The sequence below is a fragment of the Phalangium opilio genome, unplaced genomic scaffold (genome assembly GCF_054372755.1).
Source record: "Phalangium opilio isolate 3A_F unplaced genomic scaffold, DU_Popi_V2 ptg000113l_1, whole genome shotgun sequence".
In the NCBI taxonomy this organism is placed as follows: Eukaryota; Metazoa; Arthropoda; class Arachnida; order Opiliones; family Phalangiidae; genus Phalangium; species Phalangium opilio.
In genome coordinates, this window is record NW_028324209.1 from 181,667 (window position 1) to 208,777 (window position 27,111).

The following is a 27,111-nucleotide window of genomic DNA, read 5'->3' on the forward strand; positions in this document are numbered from 1 at the left end:
ATGGGGGGGGGGGGGTTTAAAGAAATGTGACGTGGTTTTTAAGGGAGGGGTCTGAGAAATCATGACGAAGCGTAATCTGGGGGGGGGGGTCAGAAAATGCCTTTTTTTAGCGTGACGTAGTTTATGGACGGTCCCTAAAACATTTTTATGGTAATGTGCGACCTGCGGCACCGTATCTCTTCCAGTGTACCTCGCGCACGCCCCTACCCTTCAGTAGGCGATTGCTAAGTGCTGCCGCGTAGCGCCATTTTATTTCTTAAAATAGTTTTCATGCAAATCTTAATAGAGCGTGAGTCTTTTACAATTTCGTCCGGTACGACCCTACTAACCGCTGAGGATGCTGGGAGGACTACGGTGCCGTAGGTGGGGGTACCGGGTACAGAAGCAACGCTATAGGTATGGGGTTACCACTCCATTCCTCTCTCCTTCAAGATTCAACCTGGGAATTTTTCTATAGAGTAATTTCTTTCCCATATACGGCAACGTCATAACCCTCTATCTCTTACCTTAGTGTATCCCCCCTCCCCTTCCCTTCCGGGGGCAAATAGTATTCTCTAGTACAAAGTTGCCCCTAACGTAGGGGATACACAGTTCACTCACCCTCTCAAACGAAATTACTCTATAATCAAGAAATTTCCCCATTCCCCGTACTGAAATCAGATTCCTTGACCTTTTGACCTATTTTTATGTTTCATGACCTTTTGGCAACCCTGTTTTACTCGCTAACTTTGGTATTGTGTATATATTACATTTTTTGGAGTTACTTTAACTAATCTGTGCTAGAAATGCACCCTGTAGTAAAAGGATTAGGTTATTCTTCCTTCAAGCTGCGGTTTTTTTCCATAGGAAATTTGTTGGTGGGAAAGGGTCATGTTAAATTAAGCGGTAAACGATTTTGGTGGGAAAAAAAAAGAGGGGTTTCAAAAAAATCATCTTCCTCTGGCAGTGGCGGCCGGGAAATTATATATGAATCATTGCGCATGGATTCTTTCCAACAAAAGAATTTGAGATTTAATTGACTATAGCTTAAAGACATTGACCTTGAAATATATTTACTCGGAACTAGTCAAACCACTTTTTTCATGTTTTCTCTCCTTCGTACGTTTGTTTTGACGCGTCGGTGAATAAAGACGAAGGTGGGAGAACGGTTTTCTTCCATCCTGAATTTTCCTCTTGTAATTTTAGTTTTATTAATGGGGCTACCACGAACTGACTTTTGTCCGCGTCCAAATGACGCCGGTTTTATAGTAATCCCTTCGGGCTAATTTCTTAAGATAAACCACGTACCTATTAGTAACAGAATGTAGCTGCAAATTCCGTAGTAAGCATCCGCCGGCCGCCAGAAGTTTATAACTTGAAGTCAAACACAGGCCTAATAATTTTGGCGGGAAAACTTTTAACACTTTGGGAATTCAGCCTTTTTTAAACAACTTAATACGAGCACGAGACATGTTAGATTATTGTCGCCGCGTGAATTTGTTTCATTCTTCACGTGACGCTTTCCAGTTTAAGATTAGGCTTAACAAAGATTAATTTAGCCCTAAAGACACTTGGACTTTAAAGGATAAGTTTAATTATCAAAATGTGGTTTGCCATGGAAGATGCTGTAGTTAACTATGAACACGTAGTACCTTCAACCCATGACTACTATAACCTTTATCCTCGCGAATACGGTACCCATTACGCGATGTACGGTATTCCAAACTTCAATTGGCTTGCCTACAACAACTCGGGACAACCGTTTATTTACGATGGTTGTTGCGCTGAGAGTCCCGTGGAAAATCCCCCAATCAATGACGAACGCGTAGTACCATCATCCCACGACTATTACAACCTTCATCCTCGCGGATACGGGAATCTTTACTCTATGTACGGTTATCCTTACTACAATTGGCCCGCGAACGTGAATAATCCCTTACCGCACCATTATTTCGCCAATTTCGGAGACGGTTCTTACGTCGAAAACCCTGGGCAATTCGTTTTCGCCTATCCAGGATACTATCGTTGCCCGTACAACAGCCAAGAGTACTTCCCGCAACCGGAAGTCCTCAGAGAGGGACAACCCCAACGCGTTCCTTTCTATTCGAGCCCGCCCAGTAGAAATTCGGCTACCCCTCGAGTTTCACCGGACTCTTCGGCTAGCAAGGAACAGCGCTCAGCTGAGAATAGTCAGGATGAATATGGTATATTAGAAAAGGGTAGCTCGCTATGTTAGTTAAATAACCGCAAATTTAAACGCAGCCTTCAGCTCGACCGAACCCTCAACCTCATCCCCGGAAACTGGTCCTACAAACTCGAGTACCTCGCCTACAAGCGGTTCATCTTCCGATTCCTTCGTGGGTCCAATGGCTACTGTTTACGGTACCATTTCGGTGTACTTACGCCATCAAATCCGCGTGGATCTGACCATCGATAAGGCCATCCGTTTGGTTAATTACGCTACAGGGGCTGTGGTTGCTACGAACAACGAAGGCTCTAACATTTGCTTGATTCACGCCAACGGGAAAGCTCTGTTAGAGAACGAGACGGTTCATTTGAAATGCGAGGATATAATGGCCAAAATCACTAAGCGAGGGGTACTATTTACCGCTCTGAAAAATAGTTTGATCTATCGCGTTGACGCCTCCGGAACCAAGTCGACCACGGAGCGATTCAAACATATGGACCGAGACGTTTCGGTGGATTTATTTTATACGGGGTCAACGCACGGACCGGAAGTTGTCGAAGACTGCGTTTCCGTCTTGAAGCGTCATTTTCATCGAAGTTATCCGGAAGGGGAAGAGGTATTAGAGAGGTTGAGCAAACGCGAACGTCGTCGCGCTATAGCCCTAGACGTTCGCGTTTGAAGAGAAATCTACGCGATACCAGAAGTAGATGACGTAACGAATGGTTTAGGGCTAAGCATTTTAAACTTCTTTTATAAAGGCTTGGACCATCGCGGGTATACGAATCAAGCAATGCACTGACGGGGATGTTAGAGTTTCGCGCGATTTTGGTAATCTCACATTGCGCGCGTCCCCATCTACGGGTAGCGCGTCGGTGTCGACCCACGACACGGCCCATATGTCCGCGAGTTCAAACGAAGACAAGTTGCTATTCGTTCGTCAAGGTGAAAAACGGTTAACTTATCATGCCGACGGCTTCACCGTTCGACACGGCACCCAAAAAGCGGGCTTTGATATAGATGGTAAAATAATCCTGCAGTAACTTCCGTCAATACCATAAGGAAACTTTTATTTGAAACGTTAATCTTCCCCCAATGTAATCCTGTTTTCCTGCTTTTTAAAATACTTCAATAAAATAACCTTTTTTTTCCTACAAAATCCTTTATTTTAACTTCCGTGAAAAAATACAAAAAAACATCGAAGTTTATTTTTTTTTTTTTTTTTTTTTTTGAAATTCAGATTTTTCAGGAACCAAATAAATTTTAGATAATTCTAGTTTTTAAAGTCAATGAAGAATATTTTTGGTTCTTATGGTTTACTTATTAATTTTATCGCGGTAGTTATTTTTATTTAGGTAACAAAAATATGAATTATAAATGAAATATATAATTTATTTATTTTTTAACCATGTTTGGCTTTAAGTTCGTTTGCCTTAGCAATATAGGCCTTTTTCGCGTCGTCTTGAGATGTTCCTATAGGCCAAAATAGACCAAAATGATTAAGCAAGACGAGAGCTTAGTTTCCAACTGGTAAATATTAATAAATCACCTTTTTTCTTTTCCCAGGCGTCCCATTTAGCCTTTCCTTTAGGGTCCAGTAATCCTGGTCGGCCTGAAAGAGTTACAATTACAACCACGTAAGTACCTGAATCCAGATAATACATTCCTAGTCCCATTGTATCGAATATATTGTTCAATATAATCGTACCGAACGATTACTCATTTTGTCACGGGATTAAAGACCCCCCCCCCACTCCCACCTTAGAAAAAGGTCCTCACGCAAAAATCTCGTTAAAGATAAACTGGCTTTTTAATTTTACACGGAATTTTTCCGTTTAAAATTTAAGAAACGGCACCAAAACCCCTGTCCCTGTCCCTGTGCCGGACCGAAACGTACGCTTACGATGAGAGAGAGAGATCGCTAGCGTACGCGGTGGCGATACGAAGCCCCGCGTAGAGAGAGAACTGCCTGCCTGGTATATTAGTGAGAGGGGGAAGAGGGAGAGGGGGCATCCCGCTCGGAGAGAGAGGAAAGAAAGGTAGTTTAAATCTCGCGGGCTTTTTTGAGTGAAGGGAAACAAGATGATAATTTTCGTGCACTACTGCACTTTTTTAATTTTACACGGAATTTTATTCCGTTAAAATTTAAGAAACGGCACCATGCGCGTGATACATCAGAGATTATGCTGAATGGTTAGGTTAGGTTAGGTTAGGTTTCGTAAAATAGAGGGGACGGTTTACGGTCATAGTGATTTCTGGTTTAGGGGATCCAGGATTTGGTTTTAGATACATTATTTGATTCGTATGGTTTTGAAAAATTATACTTTAGTGGGGTGCACAATTTAGTTTCATTAATATTATTTGAAATGTGACGTTATTAGAAATTAAGGGGATACACGATTGCGTTTCAGAAATGTTTTTAGTTGTACGATTTATTGGAGATCAACTATACGGGGGGTCACGTGAGCCGTGTAAAATTACTATTAAGGCCCAGCCCTTGGGCCATCTTGTTTATCTTAAATCTGGTTGGAACTTTGAGATTGCGATAGTCGCGAATCGATGCAAATATAATATAGCCAAGTCTTATCGGTTTCTGTCCCCCTTTCGAACTATATATATAAGGGTCGAGGGGTTATTCACTAGGTTTTCAAGGTCTTATACAGTGAGAAAGGGTTTTTTAGCGAGTTTTCGCCTGCAGGTTGATACACCAATTCTATCTCGTTCGTTATTTTAAAAGGAGATTGGAGAAATGTTTAGGTACATTGGAATGTGACAAGGGTTAATTTAGATTGCATTCAGTCGCAGAGAGGTGGTACTCGCTACTAAGGGTTAAGGTTAGCACTGTAGAACGTCGATATGAGACAGATTCCTCAATATTTTAACTTTTTTAGCCACATCGTATGATGGGCTAAATCTACAATGGGGGTTCTTAGTTTTTCCCGCGGTGCGAGTGGTAGGAGTGTTAGAGTTTCCCAGCTTTGGAATGTGGTCAGACTTCACTGGAGATAAGCACTGTTGAAAGGTAGCTTAATGAGGGGCTATTCACTCCCGTTTTCTGTATGCCACTAAGTTAGATAGTTTTGGTTACGATCATACGATGTGGCTACTATTACGAGCCCAGCGCTTGGGACATCTTGTTGTATCTCGATCGTTTTATCTTATTGCTAATATTTCTATTTAAGATAAGAGTTCTAAAATTAGAAAGGCTAAGTACTTGAAGAGTTTTTCAAACTTGTCACGATGTAATGCAGAGATTCACCTTAAAAATGTCTCCCATATTTTCCCCTTAAAATGGGGGGAAACTTGACTAAATGGCTTCAAAATGACGCGAGAGACCCCTTATTGGTTTAGTGTGGAACTGATGTCTAGTAGCGTAAGTTTATAAGATATTTTCCATAAGTATGACACTACCTATGTAATTACTTCGTAATGACAAGCTCTCATTAACCAGTGCCAAACTTATGGAACATATCATATAAGCTTATGCTAGTAGGCGAGATTTTCAAATATTATCGAAGAATTTTTTAATCTTCCGCCAAATCTCTATGGTGTACCTCCCCCTCCCCCCCATTGTGTCAAACGCGTCATCACAAAAAGCATACATTCTTCAGAGCCGAGATAAAACCTTAAAATTGGCCCCACCCCCTTCACAATCTTGCTGAACTTTAATAAAAGGTACAAGTCTAGGCCTACTTAAACTTTAATTACGTCTTAAACTCGTTAAATTTTAACGCGTGTTATTTAGATATTATTTTTATGACTCAGAGAAAAAAGTGTCCACGTCGGGAATTTTTTAATTACGTGGAAAGATATAAATTTCGACATTAAATCAAGAGAGATTAAGGACAAGGAAATTTTGGTGCCAAAGTTTTGGCGCAACCAACGTTTTAACCAGGGTCGCGGTTATTCCGCTTAATTAGCTTGTTTATTATTCGTTTTTCTCCGCGCATTTCCTCATGTAGGCCTAGGGAATTTTTGTAGAAACGAAGTAATTTTTGGTTCCCCCCCCCCCGCCCCCGTACGTGTTTACTTACTGGTGTTTACATCGCCAATAGTGCCTTGCTTGAATAGGGCGTAGATTTCAAGTAATTCATCGTCAGTTGGTCTACTTTTCAAGTTCTTAATGCTTTCAGCGGCTTGGTTGAATTGCTGTAAAGAGATTAGATAATTAAGAGTTGAACAAAAAAAAAACTGACTGCCGATTCGTATTTAATAAAGGAAAGGGTCGCCACGTACACTACAGGGGTTTTGAAAATAGGTGTTAAAGAATTATAAAATTATCGTAATTTCATGCCAATAGCCAATCTTTGCTACAAATTTAAGTTTAAATTAAATTTGGTCAGAGAAAATTAGACACTCGGAGAAAACCCGCGAAGTCGGCGAATTTTCAAATGTTTTTTAACAGCTTATTTAAGAGTTTCAACTAGAATTCGAGGGGATAATCACTAAAAAATATTTATGAACAACTACAACGTTTTTAAAACCACTACAGGCCTCCACGAGGGGCCAATCACTCGTTGTAATCGGTGTACACGGCTGCACCTTCATCTGTACTAAAAGGATTACGCGTAGCCTTTGACAATGCTAAACTTATTACGCGTAATCTGTAATCGGTGTACAGGGACTGTGAGAGTGATTAGCCCCTCCGGCCTCCCCTTTTCCCACTGATAACGCTTAACCTACACGCAACCGGAGTGAATAGCCCCTCGTACTACACGTCTCTAACCTCGCCGGCTAACCTAAAGTCAACGTAACTGTAGACTAAGGAAAGATAGATTGTAGCCCATCCTAGCCTTTCGCTGCAGTATAATGTTAATAAAAAACGGACCAAACAATTAAATGCAATTAAAAACAATACAATTTATTCTACGTATAATGTACGCGTAAAAATTAAAGAAAATAATTGGTATAAATTTAAAAAAAACATACTAAAATATTTATAAAAATCAAAATACTAGCTTAGCTGAGAGACTTAATAAGAATTAAAGTTAATGTTATCTTACCTCATCCAAAGACATGATGAATTTAGTTTGAAATTCTTCGAAAGAATGTACAAGTGCAAAATAACACGGCTACGTTGCTCGGTCGAGGATTGTAAACCGAATGACGACGAGGTTCTCTTTTGATTCCTTTGAGACGAGTCTAGAACCCAGCCAGGAAAATATGCGGTAGGGCGGAGCTAAATGGGGAGTGTCAAAATTTCAGTAAAGGCAAATGTGACGTAACTACTACTACTACAACGCCTGCAAACATACGTTGTTGTTAATATAAGATTGGAAGCTTACAAAGAGATGGTGTAATTCGAATCGATTGCTAGGATGGGGGTCTTACGAACCTATGGTAGGATGTTGTAGATTTATAAAAATTTTCGCAGTTTGCTATCTCTTTAAAAGTAAGATACCGTGGTATTTGAATTTAGTATTAAACGTCGCTTCTACATTTTGGTGGGAAAACGTTGACGCGTCGAAAGCCACGCGGCGTTATTATCTTCAATAACGTATTTCCGGTTTACGAACTAGATAAAGGCAAGGCGTAGTAATGTTCGTAGTATAAAAGTAGTACTCCAAAACTGCTCTTCATTCTTGAATAGGAGCGTATTGTCATGGATCTTATGGGAGAACTGGGATTTGTTTTTGTCGATACAAAAATATTTCACGTGGTGGACGAGCAAGGGGATAGTTATTATTCTATTATGTCAAGGTCATTCGAAATTTCAAAGCACTGTTTAAAGCTTGGCGCGAGTGTAGGGAATATAAATGAGGAAAAGCCTGCTAGTTCTAATAAGCACACACTGTAGCAAACAATTCTTCGCCGGTCCTCTTTAGAATTATGAAGTCCATGGCTCCATGGTTTAGGGAAGTGGGTTAAGATTTTGCGTGAAATTTCCCTAATTTCAGTTGATGAGTTGTTTTGACCTAAAAACGGTATTTTTCCTTACACACTGCTGCAGTCGTATGTTTCGAATGATTGCATTGTTGAAAATAATAAATAGCTTTATAATGTCGTCATTATTCAGATACGTAATTAGTACTATCAGAAGTATATAATACTTCTCTTCCCCTTATCCCCTTCTGGTACTATAGTAATTGGTTTCTCTCGGGAAAAGAGAAACAATCAAGAGTATAGATTTCAACCAATGACAAATTACTACATTTTAATATGATTTTTTTACAGTTTATTTCAAAGACTTTTTAGCCATATTTTTGCACCAATACATTGGCCTTGGTTATGTAGGTAATTTTAGCATCTTCTCGGGACATTCCTGAAAAGTTAATGAAAAATTGCACAGCAGGTTTCGTTTCACAATAGCTTAGCCTTAATTTACACCTTTTAGCTTTGCCCACGCATCCCATTTGACCTTCCCTTTGGGGTCAAAAATGCCTGGACGGCTACAATTGATATCGCCAATGATTGTTTGCTTGTATAGGGCGTATATTTCCATAAGTTCGTGTTCCTTGGGGTTTTGTCTCAGATGAGTGATACTTTCAGCTGCCTGGTTGAATAACTTTAAATCCTCAAGCTAAAATGACGCAAATCTAAGTTATTTTTTTAAGGAACATTTAAAATTCGCGCGTTGTTTTTGCCTTAAGTCTTCACTATTTTTAGTAACATCTAAATTACCTGGTCCGAGGTCATTTTTAAATGACAATGTATTGGAAGGGAGTTTACAGAGCTGTTGTAGCTTACTTAATGATAAAGGTTTTAGTAGAGCATTTGTGGTGTTTGAATATCCCGCCTTGATTCTTGTTGGTGCCTTGGCCTCCGTAAGCAGGGCCGGAAATAAGAAAAAATTCTTATAGGACATGTGTTCACTGTCCAGTGACCCCCGGTTTGACTGAAAAATTTATAGTACATTGTCCACTGGAGTGTGCAAAAATAGTATCACATCTCCATAGTCAAGATATCAAAACTTCGTAAAATTTATCGGTCAAACTGTCCAGTGACCCCCTTAGTTTTTAAAAAAATTTTGGACATTTTAAAATTTTATAGGACAATAGAGTGCTGTCAGAAGCGCCGGTGTGACGTCACCCATGCTGTTTTCCCATAAAGAAAAAACGGTAACTGTCATGACCGCCCATCGCTAAAGGCAGACTCGTGACGTCTTACCTTGGAGCTGACGTCACAACTGACAGCACTCTATATCCAGTGTCCCGCGCTTATTTCCGGCCCTGTCCGTAAGTGGTTGTAATAAATAATGGCGGAAACGCGGTAATCCTGGCCGAACTCGGAAAAAAGTACAACAGGTGACGATTATTTTTGCTAATAAAACTATTACTTATTCATTTAATTATTGAAATGAATGGTTATACGAGCATCTTTGGTTTAATTAGTTACAAATTGTATTTTGAAATTTGAATTTGAAAAGGGATAGAAAAGATGAAAAAAAATCTTTGTGTTAACCAAGCTTCGTATTGTAGTCCATGTCCATTGGTCTTAGAAGATCAGTCTGTCACTTCAAAGATTCATTGATTTCACGATTCCATTCCATTAGGACTTAGCACTATGTTTACTGTTATATAAAATAGCGTACATTGTAAAATACTATTAAGTTAAACGCTGATCAAGAGGTTACCTCCATTTTTTACCATAGAAAGGAACTTTTTTATTCTGAAGTATAAGCACAAAATGGCTTTTGCCATTGCCAAAAGCACCGAAAAAACGAATGGTACGATTGCGCTGTTATCCTACCGCGTTCTTTATATTATAGCTGATAATTATCGCAGGTTACGGCAACGATTGTGATAACGTCATCCCTGAAACGCCCGAAAAGATGCTGGTGGCAAACCATCTTACATCACCATCTACATTTAAGGCCTCGGAAGATGAAAATGAATCTCCAATAATCAAACCTAAAACTAAAGTTAAACGTTTGTTAATGAGTGACAGCGACTCGGACGGTGCCTCTAAGAAGAAAAAAAGACAATGGAATAATAAAGAATACGATAGTTACGGGAGACATATTGATCGTGTAAAAGAAGCTTATTTAACCAATAAAGAATTGGGATTAAAGGTTTTGAAGGAGAAGTTTCCTAAACGTGATTTAATGGTAGATAAGACATTTTTGCGGCGTCTCTCTCTCACATTGCGTATTTAACAATAAATTTATTGTAGATGCTTCAAGACACGCTTGTTTCCTGCGACTGGCAACACTCTAAAGCCTGTCATGTCTTGGAAAGTAATTGCGACGCGGCCACTTGCACTCATTTTCCCGCTAAAAGCCCTTCTCCAGTTCAAGAAGAATCGGAAAATTCTGATCTTGAACCTGAACCTGTAAAACAACCGCCGCCGCAACTTTCATTCAAAACTGTTGAAAAAACATTGAAAACTCTCGATGGATGGTTTTCTAAAACTAAAATGAGTGCAATTTCTCGTCAAGTCAACTCTAGAAGAAGAATCCATTCGTTATCATCTTCCGATGACGAAGGGGTGAACAAGACCAATAACGTCTTGAACGGAGGGAAAGTTCAATCTTCAAGCGCCGCCGCAAATTCTATTCCACTGACAAGAAAAGCTCACGAACTAAGTGACAATGATGATGATGATGACGTTATCAACGCTCCTTTAAGGGAAAGAGAAGATGGCGGCGGCGAGGAATCTACTCTTCAAATGACAAAGAAAAAAATCTCTACGGAGAACGAACGTCGTTCGAAAAAGAGTAAGAAAAGTAAGAAAAAGAAGAAAAGGAGAGACGTTCAAGGCGATAGTGACGAGTACGATGATGATTATGGAAAAGACGATGTTTATGACAGTGACGATAGTGATTTAGATGAAACTGAAACACCGGCTAGATTGTCGGTTATTAAGTTTTTCAATGAATCGACGAACAATGAAATCTTAACGGTGGCGGGGATTAGTAAGAAAAAAATGGACAGTATCGTCGCTTTAAGACCTTTTAACGGTTGGGGGGATTTAGTTAAAAAAATTCAGAGTGATAAACTATTATCAACTGATATATTAAACGGAGCTCGCGAAGTAATTCACATGCGTGAAGTTATGAACAAATTAATGGTTAATTGCGAGAAATGTTCCAAAGAGATGGAGAAACTGTACACCAACATGAAATTAAGTGAGAACAACGCCCTGATAAAGGAACAACCATCCAAACTGAACAAAGAGTAAGGGCTTCTTTTATTGTACAGGCTTGCCACATATCAGGCTTCTAATATCCAGAGGCTGTAATGAAATATTTTTATCTCCTTTTCAGTTTAAAATTAGCGCCGTATCAAATGGTTGGTTTGAACTGGTTATATTTAATGCATTTGAAGGATTTGAACGGTATTTTAGCCGATGAAATGGGTCTGGGTAAAACAATTCAAGCCATTGCCTTTTTGAGTCACTTGTTGGAAAAGGGTGAACCGGGTCCGCATCTTATAATTGCCCCTTCATCCGTTTTAGGTTAAACCTTCAAAAGTTTTTTAAACTTTTAATAATTTACTTAACAGCGGGAAATTAATTACAGATAATTGGATTCGCGAAATTAACACGTGGTGTAGTGATTTTGAAGTGATTAGCTACCGTGGTTCTCAAGCCGAAAGGCGAGAACTCAGGATTAAGTTGGTCAATAATGAAGTTCCGTTTAATATATTAATTACAACGTAAGATTGTTTTTTTTCGTGAAGGTTCGGATAAAAGGGATAGTAGCGTAAAGTTTTGATATTTGATCATTTAAACGCTATTGAACTATCCAATTAACGTAACCTTTAGGAATAGTTTTATTCAGAGCGGCCTGGCCCAAAATAACGCCTAGTTTTTTTAATTGAAAAGGTATAACATGGTTGGTAGTTCTCCCGAAGATCGAGCCTTATTCAAAAGATTACAATTCCATTACGTTATCTTTGACGAGGCTCATATGCTCAAAAATATGGCTTCTATTCGTTACAAAAATTTAATGGGGGTCAAGGTAATTCGATAAATATTGATGACTGTAAGGGGTCGGGTTTATTGTGAAATGATTTTCAGGCCCATCGCCGATTGTGCCTTACGGGAACGCCTCTCCAGAATAATCTGGTTGAGTTGATGTCTCTACTGATATTTGTGATGCCTGGAATGTTTCACGGAAAAATTGACGAAGTTCGGAAAATGTTCGCTGCAACTGGTGTAAGAAATAAAGAGTCTTAAGCCTATTTTCGTCAATTTTACACCAAGAGTCTTTTAAGCCTATTTTCGTCAATTTTACACCAAGAGTCTTTTAAGCCTATTTTCGTCAATTTTACACCAAGAGTCTTAAGCCTATTTTCGTCAATTTTACACCAAGAGTCTTAAGCCTATTTTCGTCAATTTTACACCAAGAGTCTTAAGCCGGTTTTCGTCAATTGTACATCAAGAGTCTTAAGCCTATTTTCGTCAATTGTACACCAAGAGTCTTAAGCTGGTTTTCGTCAATTGTACATCAAGAGTCTTAAGCTTGTTTTGATCTACTTTAAGCCTATTTTCGTCAATTTTACAACAAGAATCTTAAGCCTATTACGATAATTGACGCAGAAAACGGAAGAAAATCGTGGAAACTACGAGAGAGATAGAATAGAGCAAGCGAAACAAATAATGAAACCATTTGTGCTACGAAGGTTAAAGTCGGAAGTTTTAACGCAATTACCAGCGAAAAACGACCAAGTTAAATACATCCCAATGTCCTCTAATCAAAAGAAATTATACGAAGAGCTCGTTAATAACTTGAAAAATGTTGATATTGTAAGTATTTTTACGACTTTGATAGAAATAAAAGCATTGTAGTTCTTTCTAAGACTTTGTCCGTGGTTTTAGTTAAATAGCGCGACTGCTGAAGTTACCAGCGAAGATACGGCCGCCGGTAAAACAGGTGGAATTGGAATGGTTATGGAACTTCGGAAAGCGGCCAATCATCCGTTACTTAGACGGTGTATTTACACTGACGCAAAATTGAAAAAAATCGCTGCCAAGTTGAAAAAGGAAAGAAAGTACGCGGATTCCAACGAACAATACGTTTTTGAAGATTTACAAGTTATGAGTGACTTTGAAATTCATAAACTTTGTTCCGCTCACAAGGTAATAATTAATTTTTAATCCTGGCAAGTTAATTACTTTAGTGTAAGTAAATAGTTAATAATAATTACTTGTCCTTTAAATAAAGTTAACGAAAGAATATGCCTTGAAAGATGAAAATATTTTGGATTCTGGAAAATTTCAAGCTCTCGATAATATTTTAGCCGAATGGGGCGAAAAGGTAGAGGCCTAGAGGGGCATTCATTATGGCATAAACGATCAAATATCCTAAATGCTTTGAATTTTCAGGGAGAAAGAATTCTAATTTTTAGTCAGTTCGTAATAATGTTGAACATTATCGAGGAATATATGAAAATTAAGCAACACAAATACGTTAGACTCGATGGAAGTACACCCGTTGGCGAAAGGTGAATAGCAGCGTAATGCGGTTTTGTGCGCGCACTGTTATACGTGTTCCATTTCATTTTTAGGCAGGACCTTATTGATAATTTCACCGATGATAAGGACGTATTTGTGTTTCTATTATCAACAAAGGCTGGTGGACTCGGTATCAATTTAACGGCTGCCAATGTCGTCGTTCTACACGATATTGACTATAATCCGTACAATGATAAGCAAGCCGAAGATCGATGCCATAGAGTTGGACAAACGAGGTAAGTTGTGTCAAAACAATGGCGCCTCGCGACTTTATGGTCTCTTCCACGTTATCCACCGTTACTATCATTAGACGTAGACGACTTTGATTTGATTTGAATTGATCAGATTTTATAGAACTAAAAATCATTGATAACGGTTAAGCTTTGTCACTTTGAAAGAACATTTATGTTCTCTAATTTTATTTAGAGAAGTTACGGTAATCCGAATGATCAGCCAAGGAACGATAGAGGAAGGAATGCTTCACTGCGCTCAAGAAAAACTGCGTTTAGAGAAAAATATAACGTCAAATGAAAATGGTAAGTTACTTTTTTCAATATTTTAAAAAATGGGGTTTGTAAGTAAAAAAAAAAACCGCTTTTTTACAGCGGATGAATCAAAAAGCCTGGCCAGCAATTTACTGAAATCTGCATTAGGATATTCGCAAGCGTATTAATATAGAGACGGTGTATTTTTGATGAACCTTTCTCAAACCCCATTTATATATTTATATTTTGTGTTTCTCATACTTTTTAGTTCAAACTTAGGTTAAATAAATGAATTTAACTCGCAATCGGTAACAAAAAAATGACAATTTTTATTCTTCAAAAACGCCAAAATCCACTTTTACATTTCACAAGTACTTTAAGGCCCATCGAAATTAATTAAAAAATATTTAAGTCTTTCAAAAGCGGGCTTTCAATTTTCATATTCATCGCGTAATTATTATGTACTTTGTGGATTAATAACTCCACGAACGTTTAATTTCAAATTTGTCTTAAATATGTCGCCTATTATGTAAACCAGCACATAGTTAGGACTTTTTTTTTTCAAAATAGCAGACGACAAAGATTAAAGAAGCGGGCGGCGAGGAAAGGGTTGGAGGCAACGATTTTTTGTCATTTGTATCACTATATTGCTTTTTATATTAAGAAGAAAATTTTAATTTTCGCCTTGATACTCGCGAGTATTATGAAGAAAGTATTTTCCTTGATACTCGAGTATTATTAAAGTATCTGCCTTGATACTCGAGTATTATGAAGAAAGTATTTTCCTTGATACTCGAGTATTATTAAAGTATCTGCCTTGATACTCGAGTATTATGAAGAAAGTATTTTCCTTGATACTCGAGTATTATGAAGAAGGTATTTTCCTTGATACTCGAGTATTATGAAGAAAGTACTTCATTGATACCCGAGTATTAAGAAGAAAGTACGTTATTGATACAAGAGTATTAAGAATAAAGAATTAGAGCATTAAAGAAAGTATTTGTCCTTGTCTTGATACTCTGGTATTAATGAAAGTATTTCTTTTGATACTCGCGAGTATTATGAAGAAAGTATTTGCCTTGATACTCGAGTATTAAGAAGAAAGTACGTTATTGATACACGAGTATTAAGAATAAAGAATTAGAGGATTAAAGAAAGTATTTGTCTCTGTCTTGATACTCTGGTATTAATGAAAGTATTTGTCTTGATACTCTAGTAAATAAAATTTAAACACTGTATACGATACATAAATCTTAGTTATTAATTTCGTTTAAAGTGGAAAGTCCTGGCAAGCGCGTCCCATTCCCTGTCCCTTTAGAAGCAGTTCCAGCTGAGCATGTAGGAATTGGCGGGCGGGCGGGTTCAGGAATGATCATGTGGGAAACGCAAATATGGTGGCGTAACGTAAGTAACCTATTAATCTTCGTTAATAGACGACTCACTCGTCTAGACTCGAGAGATTCAGGCTGTTGGTAGGTGGGTCCATTCTAAGAGATAATCGCGCATTAGCGGTGGTAAAGGTAGTTTATTAACGTTGGGTGCTAGCTTGTAGTTGAGAGCGTTATAGATAGCGACGCGTGCTAATTGTTGAAGACTTCTGGGGTTTGAATACAGTTCCCCGATGAGGTTAGCTACGGCTTTACGCATTGGAACCAACGTAGTTTGCGTGTGAAGAATTTTCAAACAACCGTAAAGTTCTTTACCGCGCATGGCGTTATAGTACAACAGAATTAAACGAGCGAAACGTTTTTCGTCGTCTACCAATAATTCTTCTTTGCGGATCACCAATTGAACGTAGTAGTACAAAACCTGCGAGTACAAGTCGGGTAAATTTATAAATATAAAAATCATGGCGTTTAGCTCAAAGCGGAATGGTCTGCTGCCTTACTTGATTCGAAGATCGCTTAAGAAAGACGGAACTTTGCGAATGACAAATCATGGGCTCCGTAGTACTTATGCTGACATTCGGATCAGCTCCATATTGCAAGAGAGTCAAAGTGAGTTGATAAACGTAGTCGAGGTCGCTCGGTACGCGAGCGTTTTGAACCATGTCCATCAAGGCGAAGAGAATATGTTGGGTTCTCTGAGAGAAACCGACGTTCGGATCCAAACCATGTTGCAAAAGGACGACTAGAAGCTGGCGGATGAAAGCGAAAGCGTTGGCCTTTTCCTCTTCGCGGTTAATGATGATGTACTCGCTGGCTGTGAAGACTAGAACGTGTAACGGCGTCAAGTTACTTCTGGACGCGCAGTTAGGATTGGCTCCGTACTTGCACAAGAGCCTGACGGAATTGAGATAAAAGACCTTCTTGGTATGCGTCAGACAATGTAATGGATCCTTGTTAATAAGAGGAACCAGGCAAACCATCAACGGGACCGAACCGTCGCGACCCACGCAGTTCGGGTTACCTCCGTTCTGTAGCAACATGTCGAGAAGCTCGTATCGGAATTCCCAGTCTCTGACGTGACGCAAAACGCAGGCCAAGGCGCTATTTCCTTGATGATTTATACTGGGACTCGCCCCGTTTTGGATTAAATACAAGGTCAGCCGAAGCATATCCCACTTTGTCCAAGGACGTGGCTCGTGATCGTACCCGTACCGACTTTCTTCAATAGCGTATCTGACGATCAGAGCGTGCAACGGCGTGTTACCCAAGCTGTCGGGCTCGTTTATCAGTTCCCGACATCCCTGTTCCAATAAAACCTTGATGGTCGCCAAGGTATCGTCCGCTGACTTTTTCCCCAAGAGTAAGACTACGTGGAGGACGGTCATCTGTTGGGTGGCCGTTCGAACCGTAACGTCGGCGCCGTACCGCAGAAGTAAGTTAAGGAATTTCATATCTTGTAGCGAGGCTTGATGAATTGGGTAGTATTCGTCGTAACATTGGTTGACCTCGTCGTATCTCTCGGCGACCAAGAAGCGTGCGCAATTCCAAGCGCCTCTAGCGCAGGCCAAGTGCAACAATGGATGTTTCTGTTGCCAAGGTAACCAATTATCCTCGCTTTGCGCTAACAAGATTTCTAATATGTTGACGCGATCACCGTCGATCGCGTAATACTCGGAGGATTGCATCTTTTCAGAGGCCTTGTCAGGGATGCCGGGTGATGGTACGGTGCTCCTCAACTCGCAGTTGGGATTGTGAGGACCGGGGAAACACATTCGCGATTCTACGTCGACGCGAGCCCCGTGTTTCAATAGGATTTCGACGATTTCCTCCGTGCCGTGCAACGACGCGATGTGTAAGGGAAGACTGCAAGAACCCCTGTTGACATCGCAACCGCGGTTAACGATCCATCTTGCCAATTCGACGCAATTGAAGCCGATGGCGCGTTGAAGGAGGTTATAGCCATCCGGGCCATTGACGGCCAGAATGTTTTCACCCTGCAAAAACATAAGTAATCTCTTTCAATTACTCACTTTATTGTAAAATTCCTCAATTATTCACGCGAATTAGTTCCACGAGGAAAATAATATTTACTTAAATACCCCGAGAAAAATTAGTCGATATCAACCTAATCAATGTAAAAGTTTCCCTGTATCAATAGAAAAATTCCCTGGCGAACGTAACACGTTTAAAACCGCTTTTTCGGTCACGTAACAAACTGGGCGGTTACACTCTCGCTGCCCTATTTCAATTTCTAACTTTTTAATACTGGCGAGCCAGGTGATTATAACCAAATAATTAAAGTTCTTAGAACGTAACTATTTCTATTACAATTCGGGCTTCTGTACTATATGGACTATTTAAAAATGTAAAAGAACAACCACCAATAGTGTATTTTTCTAGAGTAACCTTGAACAACCACAACATATTGTAAAGTTATTATGTCAACATGTCCGCGTGACCCTATCCTTAGATATGGGCCAAGTGGTTGATCAACAACATACTTCGGTTAAATTGAACAATAACCATTGTGTCTCTGTGGCAAGAGGAAAGATGTAGGAATCACGGCGGTAATCACGCCACTTTTGTTGTGACGTTGGTTTCAGTTTTTATAAAAACCAGTCAACCGCGAAGGGCTAGCTTAATGACGCCCCTAACCTATCAAAACTATTCACTTAAAAGTCGCAAAATACTCTTTTATACTGCGTCTAAGGTCATGTTTTTAAAGAAATATTGGGAAAGTTATGCCCAATTTCACTTAACCAGGCAGACAAGATGTGGGTCAAATAAAGAAGGGGACGTACAACGTACGGCAGGTGAGGAAATCAGGACGATTACAATCTAACTTCTAAACGTCCTTGGGTAAAGTTATGGGTCAAAAGGTCAAAAGATCAGAGACTTACTTTGGGTATGTTCGCGAGAAACTCCTCGATGGTTGACCAATGAATGTGCGATTGCGAGTCCTCATGGGCTCTGAGTTCCTCCAATAAGGCTAGGACAACGTGGCGTGTTGTGTCGGAAATTCCAGAGGACAGTAAATGTCCTCCGGACTGAAAAAAACTGCTAATCGTTGCACCCATTCTTTGTAAGATTCCGGGGACGCAACATGGCGACGCCGGGTCACCAGTACCAACTAGCTCCAACGCGAACTTTCAGGACAATCTCTCATCAAGCCTAAGATATGGAATCCAAAAACAACCAAACATTAGCGATAAAGCGAAGGCTATCTCTAAAAACACACTCCAGCCGCGACCCTCCTTAACGTTTTGGCCTTATCAGTCGAGGGATATTGGTAAACATTTCGACATTTTCCATATAATGATTGGCCACTTCACAAAATATTAACGTTTTCACGAGAGCGACACGCGGTTGAGGTAGATCAATATAATTTTAGTCGAGTGCAGCAAAGGCACAAATAAAACTTATTTTAGAACTTATATTTTAGAAATAATTATTTGACGGCGTGTTTTCAAAAACAATTTTCACTTCAATTAAACTGATTAAAATTTCTTAACGTTTTACTGACCTTTTCTAAATTTTAGAAATGTTTACGGTGAAGTAGATACGTCTGGCGGAGTCGCGTTACGTAAATGCTCGCGCGATTAATTCGTCGTTAATGTACTCAAAGACTTTAACATCGATTGGTCGTAGTTGCTAAAACACTCAAGTGTTTGAATTCACTTAAATACAATAGTTTTCCTTCGGAACGAGGCAACCTCAAGACCACCACGATCATCTGCCAATGCCAACCAGAGTTACGCTTCCCAACATACACACTCAACCCAGAAGGGTGGTCTAACGTCTAAGTCTAACCCAAATGAGATCAGTATAGAGGCGGCAAAGAGAGTATAGGGGAGGAGTGGAAAGAGGGGCAAAACTTGTCTCGCTTTTCTACCGCGCATCTTCAATGCGCAGTACCGAGGCATTTCCGTTTGAGACATTAAATGGTATCGTAGGTGGCGCTATTGAGCCGGAAACTCCCTCGTACCGCTAGCCTTGCCGCTAGTATAATTTAAGCGAGACATAACTATTTACGCTTGTGGAGCGGGGGAGCTTCCACTCCTCCCTTATATTCTCTGTGGAGGCGGCGAACGGCTACAATCTCTGTAAAATGGGGACATACAGTTGACGTCCTCCCCTCCATCGCTCCAACCACTTTTACCCCGAGCGCTGAGCCATAGCCCACTCGATCACGCGCAACACGACGCAAGCTGCTCGCGCTATAGAAGCCCGTTCGAAGAATTAGATTTACACGTATAAGCGCAACTTTTGAAGATTATTCAAAGGAACCCAATGATGACATTCTGAAGATTCTTGTATTTTTTTAATGCATTAATCTTTTATCAGTATCCAGGAGAGAGAGGGATAGGATATAAAAGCGGTACGAGCATAATTGTAGTAGTAGTATTAGCAAGAAGCGATATCAAGTTTACTAGGGTGCCTAAGTATTCGCTCGCCATAGTCCCAGTCCCCCTTTCAGAATAAAAGGGAGACGTAAAGGAGGCCGGGCTAATTCACTGCCTCTCCTCAGTCGGAAAATACTAATTTTCGTCATTCGTGTCGCGCTGACCGTCTGACGTGAGTACCAAGATAACCAACAGAGAATTTCCTTCAGAGGAAAGCAAAAATTCGGGAGGAAAAAATTTAAAAGGATTTATATTGTTTATCAGTCTTCAGTTCGCTAGAATCACATTGCACGGCTTTCAGTTAGCTAGAGCCCTTCCATCTTTTACCCCAGCGGGGATTCGAAAATCGGCACGGTCGCTCCATTGTTAGTCTCGATGTTCGGTTTTCAGTTCACTAGAGCCCTTTTCGCTGGAAGTCGGCCTTTAAGGCATTACAATTATTTGGTGTTTTACCGAATTCTTTCTCTTTCAAACGCTTCTGGCCATAAGTTCATGTTAGAAATTTATAAGACGCGATAAGTATGCGAAGGCATAAGTTGTAAACTAAAATTTTCTGTACGTGTATTAATTGAACGTTAAGTACGTAATCATTTTAGCACTGTTAAAGGCAACTCGATCATCGAGGGGATAGTCACTAAAACTTTCTGTTCTTCTATTAAGGGTTGTGTGTAATCAGTTTAGCATTGTTAAAGCTAAAACCTCGTTTTTAGAATGGGCTTGCGGGTAATCATTTTAGCAGTGCTCCCTGATTTTAGCAATGTTAACGGTAGCGCATCGAGGGGCTACTCACTCAAGTTTTCTCTTTGCGTCGCACTATTACAATTATTACATAAATAGATTTATTGAAGTAAGGATTACGGTTAATCATTTTTGCACAGTTAAAAGTAGCGCATCGAGGGGCTATTCTCATAAATTTTATGTACGCCTGTTAAGTACGGTACGATGTGGTTACTATTATGAGCCCAGCCCTTGAGCCATCTTGTTTAACTTTTATTTATTAGGAAATTTTGTTTAATCAAACCTTTCGTGTTCAAGCATTATTATTTGCCGGTTCAAGCAAATTAATGAATATTTATGTTTAGTTCTATCATGGAAGAACTAATTTATTTATTTATCTATATCTATATAAATCAAAGTCCTGACTGACTGACTGACTGACTGAATGACAGACTGACTGATAATCAACGCCCAGCCCAAACCGCTTGCCCTAGAAGGCTGAAAATTTGCAGGAACGTTACTCATAAGTAGTAGGCGCGTACTAAGAAAGATTTTTCCAATCCGCCGCCATCTTAAAAAATGGCGCCCAGAAATGTAAAAAATATTCTCTATGCAATTAAGTACACGCGTTTCAACCGATTTCACAAATATTTAGTACACTGGTTTGCTTTAACCTATAGACGGGCTGAATGGTCTTTCGGGTTCGATTTTTCGCTATCTTTTAAAATGGCGCCCAGAAATGTAAGAAAATATTCTCTATGCAATAAAGTCCGCGCGTTTCAACCGATTTCACAAATATTTAGTACAATGGTTTCCTTTAACCTATAGACGGGCTGAATGGTATTTTGGGTTCGATTTGTTGCCATCTTTTTAAATGGAGGCCAAAAACTTAAAAACCCATCTTTATGGAATAATGTCCGCGTGAAAAGTAATAAAAAATGTCCCGACGGGCTGACGGACTGTGCCGAGTGCCTTCGCTCCTAGGGTGCTACAAAAATATTAGTCATCAGTAAAATCTACACATTCTTTATATCATTTAGATGGAAGTTCTTATTACATTTCTTATTATGTTTATTATAATTGCAGATGTTCGGTATTGATTGAAACGTTCCTGGCAATTCCGGCTTTACTCTATTCCTTGCCGCCATATTGGTATTTCTTTCTAAGCTATAAATGTTTGTTTTGAGGCATACCAAGTACAATATACGAGGGGTCCGACTATACCAAAAAAAAAAGCGTACGGAATTTCGGGATTTCTTCAAAGATTTCGCGAGAAGCGTACGGGATTTCGTGTAAATGTCGGACCCCTCGACAGTGTATAATTTAATAGTGAGAAAGTAGTTTATAGTGTCACCGAGGGGCTAAACACTCGCGCATTCTGGCCTCAGTGTAGATAAGCGCTAATTGGGAGAGCTAATTTATTTTTAAATCCATCCATCGGACTGAAACAATGGTTGGGTAGTTATTTTTGTTTATTAATTGGTCTTAGTTCCGAGGTAATTATTTAGCAACTCTGGGTTATCTAAACAAATAATTTAATACTAAGTTATAACAAGACGACCCCAAGGGCTGGGCTCGTAATAGTAGCCACATCGTACCGTACTTCGATGCGCATCCTTTAACAGTGGTAAAACATGGTACCCGTAAATACCCATTAAAAGAAGTACAGAAAATCAGAGTGAATAGCCCCTCGATACTCTAACAAAAAATTAGAACCCTTAAGGTGGAATTCATAAACGTCGGACGCAACGCAATTTAGTACAGGCAAAGGCAGGGCGTCGTGCGCAAACTTCCGCCTTTTGCGCACGACGCCCTGCCTTTGCCTGTACTAAATTGCGTTGCGTCCGACGTTTATGAATTCCACCTTTTAATCCTTATTTCAATAAATTTACTTTCTTTTAAAACTCTTCTCGTTTTGTGGAGACGTGTTTCAGGAACGTTCCCCATTCGCTAGCTCGAGAGAGAAGCTCTCCAGGATTACAGTTTAACAAAGCTTGTTTTACAAATACGAAGGTGTATTTTGCTTACTTTTAAGGGTTGGCTTTTGAAATAGAAAGCTCAAGGTTTTTACTTCTGTTATTTTTGTATTCAAGGTTGGGTGCAGGCTGGGAAATAAGGATATTTTTTAAACTAGTCCCTAGTGTCTGAAATCATTTACTGGTCTCCGGACTGGTCCCAGCCTTTGCTCTCCAATAGATTTGCAATTAATAAACTGGTCCCGAGGACCAGTAACCCCCACTTCTTGAATTAAAAAACTAGTCCAAGCAATTAATAAACTGGTTTTGGACCAGAGGAAGTGTGCTATTTCCCAGCCTGGTTGGGTGGGGTTTTTTTTTTTACTATTGTTCACTTGCACTTATATATATATATCTTTTATACGCTTAATCTATACATGGTTAATAATATTTATGCAATTTTTGAGAAAACTATTTTTCCAAACTCAGTGACTTTACCCACTTCCTATCTGGACGCAAAAGCATAATGCTACGTTTTGCCACTAAATACCCTGGTTTTCCATCCTAAGAACCTCGTTTTCCACCGTAGGATATTAGCGTGGAAAAACAGTGGAAATTCTAAGCCGATTAAAATTTGTTAATAATAGAAATCTTATTATTTTCAGTACCTGGACTCAACACTCGGAAGTTACACGTTTATAAAAATATTCTCATTATTTTCATTATTAATCTTTTTAATAAAATCTAATGTATCGATGAAATATATTTTCAAATTAAAAACTTGCATAATATTTATAAAATATTATTTGATAAAATTATTTCTATTTATAAGCTTATTAATTATAGTTAGGGCGTCAAATAATAAAAAGAATAAAAGACTTTTAATAAATGATTACCACATTTTTACAAATTTTTATTAAATCCGAATGTATCAAATGGAATATATTACGAAATAAAATATTGCTTTAATATTTGTAAGTCTGCCTCATAAATTTATTTTTACTTGTAAGCTTACTAACTATAGTTAGCGGCTGAGGTATAGAAACTTGTTTCATACCCTCTGAATTAGAGTATGATGAAAGTGCTTTCTCAACATAATAGTCGAATATGTTGACAGAATAGATATAGAATAGAATAGAATAAATGACTTTATCCAATGAAAATTTTGAATACAGCATCAATGATATAATGAATGATTTTATTCGAAGTGATTTGGACTGATGCGTGACATAGCAGCCACGCAAAACGGTACAAACTAATGTTTAATTAGCTAGTGCTGGTTACATAAAAGTGTGTTTGTTTATGTGTGTGGTAGTGAACGGATTAACCATACTTATGACGTCAGATCACGTCACTTATGACGTCAGATCACGTGTCCAATGACGGCAGATCACGTGACCTATGACGTCAGACCACGTGCCCTATGACGTCAGATCACGTGACCTATGACATCAGGTGGCTATGACGTCAAATCACGTGACCTATGACGTCAAATCACGTGACCTATGACGTCAGATCACGTGACATATGACGTCAGATCACGTGTCCAATGACGGCAGATCACGTGACCTATGACGGCAGATCACGTGACCACGTCACTGAGGTAATTGACTTATGACGTCACGACAGACGTTAATGGTAATAGGTAATGACTATCCATTCAGTTAGGCCTAGCGTTCATTCATTTAGGCCTAACGGTGTTCAGCTATTTGAATTTCGTGCCTGGGAAATGGCGCACCCGAGTCCGCGCATAGAAGCTTTTAGCTACCCCCCCCCCCTCCCGACGTTGGAAATTTACGCGGCAGCCGGCTCATTCGTTATCAGGACGCCGTCGAGGAAAGTCACCCAGCTGATCGGTACGGGTCAGCCGGTTCATTCGTTGTCTGGAAACCGTCGAGGAGGTCGCTTGGAAACACATTTCTCGCTCAGCTGATCGTTAAGAGTCACCCGGTTCATTCGTTGCCTGAAAGCCGTCGAGGAAAGTCGCTTCGTGACCCCGGCTTTTGAAGTTGATTCTTGATCGTTCCGCCATTTCGCTGATCGTTTTTCCCGAGGACGCAAGCTGAATTCGAAGCTCTTCAACGTACTCGGCGGCCATTGCTCGACCTCCTCGTGCTTTAACAGTCCGTAAGCCTAACTTTACAATAATCCAAACTCATCTAGCCCCTCTTAAATTATTTATTTTATTTCAAGTCTTTAAATTAATTAGGTTGTGTTAAATGTTAGTTATTTTTATTTATTTTTTAAAAATCAAGTACCATAAATAAAATTTTACAACGAGATGTTGGACAAGAGAATCCCTTAATAATTAATTTAGGGGCTATTATTACAAGATATTAAACGGGGTAGGTAATTAATTTGGAGATAACGCGACAGATTTTCGGAAATAAGAGTCCTGCCGAGATAATTTAAAGACACGAGGTTCCCCTAAGCCTTATCCCATTTAAACCCTAGTTATTTACGGGGTCTGTCTGTGGGAATAGTTTTAAAATAAAATCAGGTTTTCCTAAAATTAATCAAGGGGATATTTTAAATTAATTTAGAGATAATGCGATAGACTTTCGAAAATAAAGTCCCGAAGAGATAATTTTAAGACACGAGGTCGAGTACCACAAATAAAATTTTACAACGAGATGTTGGACAAGAGAGAATCCCTTAATAATTAGTTTAGAGCCTATTATTATTAGCTATTAAAAGGGGTACGTAATTAATTTAGATATAAAGCGACAGATTTTCGGAGATCAGGTCCCGCCGAGAGAATTTTAGAACACCAGGCCAGCTGCCCTAAGCCCTTTCCCATTTAAACCCTAGTTATTTACGGGGCCTGTCTGTGGGAATCGTTTTAAAATAAATAGCGGGGTTTCCTAAAATTAGTTTAGGGGCTATTGTTAATTTATTTAGAGATAAAGCGATAGATTTTCGAAAATCAAGTTCCGCAGAGATAGTTTTAAGACACGTTGACAGTTGCCTTAAGCCTAAGTTAATCCTTGTCCCATTTTGATTTAAGTTGATGGGTTCTACCTGTGGCAATAGTTTTATTTTCTATGGAATTATGGGAAATAATTAGTTAGCCAGAGTATTTATTTAAGGGTGGGAATCACGGTAGTAACGCCTTTCTTTAATTCGGGGTGGCAATTAGTCGGTGATAATTGGTCTTTCTCTCCAAAATTATTAGCCAGTTTTTTAATTAGGGACCGCCCAAAAGTAGGCAATAGTTTAAGATGTGTTATTAATTTGATTTCATCTATAGATGCAGCTGATATTCTTGGATTTTGCTGTCCCTGGTCATTATGTGACATATCTTTCCCGATCACTTATCATTCCTGATGCCATCCTTTGTTGGATTGACGTTGCACGATGACTTCCGCTGTTCTGGACTTGCTCAGGGCCGGATTAACCACTAGGCAAGTTAGGCAATTGCCTAGGGCCCGGATATCTGAGGGGCCCCTAATCAGCTTGTTTTCAAAAACTGAGAAAATGAAAAACCAACAAATATATTCTCCACTCTTTCTCTACTGAAAAATAACGTCACTATGGAAAAGCCTTGTGAGATGCTACGGCAGCCTTATGTTGAAAAACCCGTTACCCAAAAACATTATGGCAATTAGCCTTATTCCTGATCAGCGCCACCTACCCATAGCGGCGACTTTGAGAACTACTGTAAGCGGCAAGCCAATCAGATGTCGCTAAAATCTGGTGACGTCACTGACTGGCACTCTCGGGTCTTACCAAAAATGACGTCACCAGATTTTAGCGACATCTGATTGGCTTGCCGCTTACAGTAGTTCTCAAAGTCGCCGCTATGGGTAGGTGGCGCTGATCAGGAATAAGGCTAATTTATAAAGGCAGAAAGAAAAAGACGAAAAGAAACTTGAAAATTCAATGGAAATGTATTTTTAGAAGTCGCAATCCTCGGAGAAAGAAATATCATTTTGAATTCGTGTTGTTACTGACCGTCGTTAAACACTGGTGTTGCATTGTATGATTCCTTGATAAGTTTTATTCAGGGTGGTCGTGATAATTTGAAATATTTTAAATAATTGCTCAGCTCACAAAAGAGATTTTTTTTTTTTTTTTTTTACAAAAGTAACGATTTTTTTTTTTTTTTTTACAAAAGTAACGAGAAAAGGGGAAAAAATACGTAAACGGTTCTTCGCCGAAGGCAAAGGAAAGAACAAGGCGACCCATGGGTTGGACTCGTAATAGTAGCCACATCATACCGTACTTGACAGAAAATTTGAGTGAATAGCCCTCGATGCACTCACTACCTTAACTCTTTTAAAATGACTACTTCATTTTTTACTTCCGTTATAATTATAATAGTGTGACACGAACGGAAAACGTGAGTACCCCCACGATGAGCATCCTTTAACAGTGGTTAAACGAAATACCTATATAAGCCCATTAAAAGAAGTACAGAAAATGAGAGTGAATAACCCCTCGATGCCCAAACAAAAATAATAACCCTTAATCCTTACTTTAATAAATTTACTTACGTTATAATTTTAATATTTAGGGCCACAAGCTACCTAGTACTTTCTTTTAAAATTATTCTCGATTAGAGGAGAAATACACGTAATAGAGTGCTGTCAGAAGCGCCGG

General features: G+C 39.3%; 5 protein-coding genes and 1 long non-coding RNA gene across 16 annotated transcripts; 3 read left to right on the forward strand and 3 right to left on the reverse strand.

Annotated features, from left to right (window-relative positions):
- Positions 1-70: 70 nt before the first annotated feature.
- Positions 71-3,547, forward strand: fest (wurstfest). Its single transcript, XM_089853379.1, has 3 exons — positions 71-2,183; positions 2,242-2,783; positions 2,926-3,547. The coding sequence occupies exons 1-3, from the start codon at positions 1,583-1,585 to the stop codon at positions 3,205-3,207; spliced, it is 1,425 nt and encodes a 474-aa protein (XP_089709505.1). The 5' UTR covers positions 71-1,582; the 3' UTR covers positions 3,208-3,547.
- Positions 3,400-7,343, reverse strand: LOC149623092 (acyl-CoA-binding protein-like). Its single transcript, XM_089853382.1, has 4 exons — positions 7,168-7,343; positions 6,199-6,313; positions 3,714-3,776; positions 3,400-3,637 (listed from the first exon to the last, which is right to left on the reverse strand). Exons 1-4 carry the CDS (start codon positions 7,180-7,182, stop codon positions 3,567-3,569), a joined length of 264 nt encoding a protein of 87 aa, XP_089709508.1. The 5' UTR covers positions 7,183-7,343; the 3' UTR covers positions 3,400-3,566.
- A 944-nt stretch (positions 7,344-8,287) lies between these two features.
- LOC149623093 (acyl-CoA-binding domain-containing protein 7-like) lies at positions 8,288-9,152 on the reverse strand. 2 transcript variants are annotated; one of them, XM_089853381.1, is made up of 3 exons: positions 8,786-9,152; positions 8,492-8,684; positions 8,288-8,426 (listed from the first exon to the last, which is right to left on the reverse strand). In XM_089853381.1, exons 1-3 carry the CDS (start codon positions 8,798-8,800, stop codon positions 8,356-8,358), a joined length of 279 nt encoding a protein of 92 aa, XP_089709507.1. In that variant the 5' UTR covers positions 8,801-9,152; the 3' UTR covers positions 8,288-8,355. The 2 variants fall into 2 exon arrangements, 1 of the variants encoding a protein (XP_089709507.1); XR_016374925.1 differs by having other exon boundaries at positions 8,288-8,700.
- Positions 9,153-9,343: 191 nt separating this feature from the next.
- LOC149623094 (SWI/SNF-related matrix-associated actin-dependent regulator of chromatin subfamily A containing DEAD/H box 1 homolog) lies at positions 9,344-15,338 on the forward strand. Of its 2 annotated transcripts, XM_089853377.1 has the most exons (15): positions 9,344-9,408; positions 9,756-9,830; positions 9,889-10,211; positions 10,277-11,280; positions 11,370-11,560; positions 11,625-11,760; positions 11,930-12,065; positions 12,125-12,262; positions 12,647-12,853; positions 12,926-13,186; positions 13,272-13,364; positions 13,433-13,551; positions 13,615-13,797; positions 13,988-14,097; positions 14,167-15,338. In XM_089853377.1, the coding sequence occupies exons 2-15, from the start codon at positions 9,791-9,793 to the stop codon at positions 14,232-14,234; spliced, it is 3,009 nt and encodes a 1,002-aa protein (XP_089709503.1). In that variant the 5' UTR covers positions 9,344-9,408; positions 9,756-9,790; the 3' UTR covers positions 14,235-15,338. The 2 variants fall into 2 exon arrangements, with proteins under 2 accessions (XP_089709503.1, XP_089709502.1); XM_089853376.1 differs by lacking the exon at positions 9,344-9,408 and having other exon boundaries at positions 9,691-9,830.
- On the reverse strand, positions 14,352-19,223 carry LOC149623095 (uncharacterized). Its single transcript, XM_089853378.1, has 4 exons — positions 18,958-19,223; positions 18,335-18,605; positions 15,935-17,428; positions 14,352-15,855 (listed from the first exon to the last, which is right to left on the reverse strand). The coding sequence occupies exons 2-4, from the start codon at positions 18,509-18,511 to the stop codon at positions 15,508-15,510; spliced, it is 2,019 nt and encodes a 672-aa protein (XP_089709504.1). The 5' UTR covers positions 18,512-18,605; positions 18,958-19,223; the 3' UTR covers positions 14,352-15,507.
- On the forward strand, positions 19,131-23,309 carry LOC149623096 (uncharacterized). 9 transcript variants are annotated; one of them, XR_016374931.1, is made up of 4 exons: positions 19,131-19,265; positions 19,516-21,148; positions 21,210-21,295; positions 21,383-21,618. It is a non-coding gene; the product is annotated as an uncharacterized LOC149623096 (long non-coding RNA). The 9 variants fall into 9 exon arrangements; XR_016374933.1 differs by having other exon boundaries at positions 21,235-21,295; XR_016374927.1 differs by adding an exon at positions 22,478-23,309 and having other exon boundaries at positions 19,516-21,706.
- The last annotated feature ends 3,802 nt before the right edge of the window (positions 23,310-27,111 follow it).